Source organism: Buceros rhinoceros, unplaced genomic scaffold, assembly GCF_000710305.1.
Source record: "Buceros rhinoceros silvestris isolate BGI_N320 unplaced genomic scaffold, ASM71030v1 scaffold10588, whole genome shotgun sequence".
In the NCBI taxonomy this organism is placed as follows: domain Eukaryota; kingdom Metazoa; phylum Chordata; class Aves; order Bucerotiformes; family Bucerotidae; genus Buceros; species Buceros rhinoceros.
Window position 1 is genome coordinate 82,543 of NW_010427967.1, and position 4,810 is coordinate 87,352.

The 4,810-nt window shown below is 44.0% G+C and overlaps 1 protein-coding gene across 1 annotated transcript in view; it reads right to left on the bottom strand.

The window, feature by feature from the left end:
- Positions 1-485: 485 nt before the first annotated feature.
- The window catches only part of LOC104498709 (anthrax toxin receptor 1-like), a 55,401-nt gene continuing 51,076 nt past the window's right edge, over positions 486-4,810 (bottom strand). The window contains exon 18 of the mRNA XM_010142124.1: positions 486-716. Coding sequence (XP_010140426.1) covers positions 486-716 — 231 coding nt within the window. The remainder of the gene's footprint in view (positions 717-4,810) is intronic.

Here is a 4,810-nt window from a genome sequence, read left to right on the forward strand (position 1 = left end):
GTTATCTTTACAACTGTAGTTCCAAATTAACGCCTGGCCGCAGTACTGTGGGGAAAAAGAAAGCAAATTCCTCAATGAACTATGTTTAACCAGCTTGCAGGTGGCAGCTTTCAAAACAACTGATGCCCATGTACCGGCTAAAGTTATTAATGAATGATCTGACATACCAAGTCAGACAAATGTCGTACGTAAATAGATCTTCAAATGTATACAGACAAAATCTGCTACTGTATCTAGACGATCATTTTGGTTTGTTTCTATACCCCATAGCTCTGAATCTATCCACTGAATGTTTACTCAGCACATGTGGTATAAATATATTCATACGTTAAAATTGACATTTGCCAATTTTACTTTTTTTTCCTTTCTTCTTTTTTTTGCTGACCAGCAACAAATTCTGATATCTTTAACTGTAAACCAATACTCAATAAATATGCTGTGTTCAGCAAAGAGACATGTTTTGTCAACTGGGATTTTACTGCTCTCTAAGCCATGGGCTGCGGAGGTGGGCGTGAAGGAGGAGGTCCAGGAGGAGCTCGGGATGGGGGTGGTCCAGGAGGTGGCTGCCTGGAAGGGGGCTGCAGAGACACAGGAGGAGAAGAATTCCTTGGAGCATTGTTGAGAGGAACATCATCACGCTGCGGCAGCTTTGGTGGTGGACGGTAAGGGGCAGAGGTTCCATCTGATTTCACCCGAGTGAAATTTATGCATCTTCCCTAGAAGTAAAGAAAAATTTGTTATTCATAAAAAGCAGGTGTTTTGACTCATTGGCAGCTAGCCAGAGGGACAGGGGCCAAGTTGCACTTAGAGATCTTCATCCAGCTATCATTCATTGGGTCCCAGATATGACAGGTCAGCATTAGAAACCAATGCTTTCCTTGGGTTTCAGAGTTCCTGCCTACAGAGAAGAGCCTAGGACTGGTTTAAACCGAAAGGGACCCCAGTGTGACTTTGCTCACACACGCCTTCTGCTTTGCTACTACAGCTATGCAGAACATGCCTAAAGCCACAGCTCCACCAAAGTCATGCCCGCCTTGGTGAGATCCCTGACTGACAAAGCTGTGCTTCAGAAAAACTCATAGCAGAGACAGGGTTATACCAGAGCAAGAAGCTTAGCAAAGACACCATCTGTTCCTTTCCTTTTCATGCTGATGCTAGCCTAGCTGGTGTCCGTGTTTTGAACACTATGCTGGGATAGCACATCTGTCTTCTGAGCTCCAGGGTAGATGTGGCTTCCCTCACAAACATCAACACGGTGTGGCACTAAGGACTGTCCCATAAGTGTATTTTCAGAATGGATGTAGGAAGCAGGCAGGCAGGACCTGATGGCGGAACTGTGGATGGAGACTTTAGAACAGGAATAGCTTGGGCTTGAAAAAACAGCAAGCACTGGGGATGTCCTAGTCAACAAATACGCCAAGGTTTCCTTTCACCAAAACAAAGCTTTGCATAGGTTCCCGCTAACCCAGTTCCAGACAAGAAGAGAGACAGACAGACCCCAAAGACCATTTAGCCTTTCCCATGGGAAGCAGCCAGAGGCTCCTGGGCACTTCAAAACCAACCTTACAACCTCAGTCAGACCCTAAGATCTCTTCTGTCTGCTGGACTTATTCCTCCCCACAACACCTATGTTTTGTTATAAACTGCCCCACTATTTCTGTGAAGGCCTCACGAAATCCTGCAGATGCAACGTCGTGTGAGGAGATGCAACACTTGGCATCACTGTCTTCACCTCCACCAAGGGAGGTGGGAGGAAATGCTTACGCAAGAACCCAGCTGCCACAAGCTTGGCAGAAGCCTGCATCTGGAAGTCAAAAAGGCCTCTCATCATCGCCTACAAAGGCTGGAGATTAAGGCAGCCTGAAAATGCAGGAATGACACTGCCAACAGCCCATTTACAGGAGCTAGGTTGTGATTTCCGAAGAAGTAACTATGGGCTGTAAAGTACCCATCCCATCAGTGATGAACTCCATTTGCCAGCATATTTTGCTTTGCGCAACAGGCCTGTTCATAGCAGTCATGCTAGTGAAAATGGCTTCTCCAGTTTAGCACGGAGGTGAATGTTACCTCTTTTGTTTCTCTCTTTTCAAGACAAACACTAACTGGGAGAAGGAAAAAACCTGTTTGGTTTGTTTAGAAAACACCTGTCCCAGAAGGCATCTCCCTCCACTGTTCTGAAAGACCCTCAGAGCCACAAGGGTGATGACAGCCAGAGCTTTAGGTAGTATGCTGTAATCAACAACCCAAATTTAGCTCAAGGTTATGCCTACATCACCCAAGCAAAATTCAGCAGAAGGACTCCAGATTTAGTAAAGCTTATCTCCGAGCTACGCAGCTGTAGATCACAATACCCACAGCTACCAATGGCTGTGATAACTGGGGAATATAAGAACCCACGCCAGAGACAGACTGCTACTGGCACATGCTTACCAGTGCTGCCTGCATGAGGAAACTCTGAAGATGTTTAGGGAATGGGCTGAGACCACAAATCACAATTTCCCCTGAAATTCAGGCAAAAATCATCATGGCTGAACCACAACTATCTGTTTTGTTAAGCAACTTCCAACGCCTACACCTTTGATCACGAAAACTTTGTGTAAAAAGAAGAGAATCACTTAAGTCTATGGTTTATCTGAAGAAAGGCAAGCAGCATGTCAAGGGAAGCTTGTGTAAGCTCTGGAGAGCTCAGAAAATGATTCAACAAATGTACTAACGCCCAAAGGGTACCACCCTACCATTTACTTGGATCGGACAGCTTAGGGCTTCAAGAGTTCAGCTGCAGCCAAGAGTTGTTTGAATGGGTGTATTGTTGCCTGTAGATGAGACATACTCAGGATTTCTCAGTCTCAGTTTTCACCATCACAATTCACTACTACACTTAAACAACAGTGTCAATAATTAGGATAAAATCCCCTTTCTAAAAATTCAGTCTTGTTACACACAGCTGACTTTGGTTATGAACCAGGTTCAAGGCAATACTATACTGGGGCCAGAGCCTTCGCATGGAGGCAAAGGGCAAAAGCCAAGATCTTGGTGACTTCTGCAACAAAAATATACCATTGAATCAAAAAAAAAAAAAGTCAATGCTTTGTTCTGCTCCATGACAAAACTCAAGTCCTCATCAGTCCTGGCAGCCAGCAGCCATGCTTGTATCCTCATCTTTTGCTGTACTCTGCTGTATTCACAGCACGCTTGGAAATTCAGCAATATTTACTACCATGCAATGAATGTTACAAATATATTTGACAGCTGTACTGCAAATACATTTAAGAAAACTCATCCTTGATATTATGAATTTAGAAGAGCTAAATAACCACTCAGGACAAAAAAGAAAAAAAAAGTCAGCAGTATTCAGATGAGATGCATCATATAGGAGTAAAAAAATTAAGCACAACCTCCCTCATAGTAAGTGCAAAGCTGCAAACCCAACAGTAGTGCTTTTGCCGACAAGCCTTTCCTGCCTCTCTGTTGTGTCTGTCTCCCAAACATCAATTCCAAATATATTCATAGTCTATAATCAAAGGGGATCCCATAAATCTGTTTGCATTACTTTCACTTCAGTTAAAGTGATAGGCGACGTCAAACTGCTGCCAGTTTCTGCCACACTCACTGATTTGTCAGACAGATGGGTAATTTAAAGGCCATGCGCCGCATTGTGTCATGAAAAGTACGGTTGGGTTGGGAGAGTCTGACAGATAGAGGCTTGGATGATCGATGTATGTATTGTGACACTTCCTCACAAAAGATTATTGGTGTTAGCCTACAATCTCATATATCAAAGGCTTCTGGTGAATACTGGAGCAAATCCTCCTGAGCGCTTCAAGCAGCCATTGATAAAATGAGGCTGAACTCTTCACCATTGTTAGGATTAACAGCAAAAAGAGAAAGGGAGGAACAAATGATAATAAATCATAAGTCATAGTTTGGATTTATCAAGCGTATCTCATAAAAGGATTTCTAGGCTGAAGAATTCAGCTCTCCGCTCTTCGCACTTGCCTAATAACAGAGTGCCACTGCTATTCTAGCTAACGCACGTCTCTCTGGGCTTAGCTTATAAAAAAGCATCCTTGATGTTTCTGAAATAAACATGCTAATCACAGCATTTTAATATTCTGTGTTTGAAAGGATTAAATAATTCCCTCGCCAAAGTCATATAAAGTCTTTTAAACCTCAGAGAACGCGGGCAGAAATCAGGTATCCTGCACACTCGTCTATGCTCTCCCTGCACAGGGGATTAACAGGGATGAAGAGCCACCACCATCTAGTAGTGGTAACAGTAATTTTTTCCCAGAAGCACGGTATACACCGTTTTAGGGAAGGTGTCAGAGTTGCAAGGTGCAGTAATACCATGATGATCTCAGGCACAACAGCTGTTGGTAGCTGCTTTATTGTTATCTAGGAAGCAGATGATCTGTGTAAATCCAGTTCTGTCTGGTTTCAGCCCTGCTCCCAGTACGGCATCTCTCAGATGGTGCGACCTGCACCGCGTACTGTCATTCAGACACCAACGGAAGGTCAGCAATGCGCCATATGGAGTTACGCCCTTACTTCAGCTCACATCTGCACAGTCTTCCCAATGCACAATTATTTTGCCTCCCCATATGTCCATCCACTTGTTAGGCTCTTGTTATGCTGCTTGCCAAATTGGCTTTTCAAAAAGTACAAATACTGAAGCAGCGGGATCTGCCCTTGTCCTGACTCCAGCTTTTATCCCAGTGTAACAATCACATGAGCAATTCAGGCACTTTGTACTTCTAGGCAATGCCTCCTCGACCACCTAAGATGTGTTTTTGTGTGTGGTTTCGGGGGG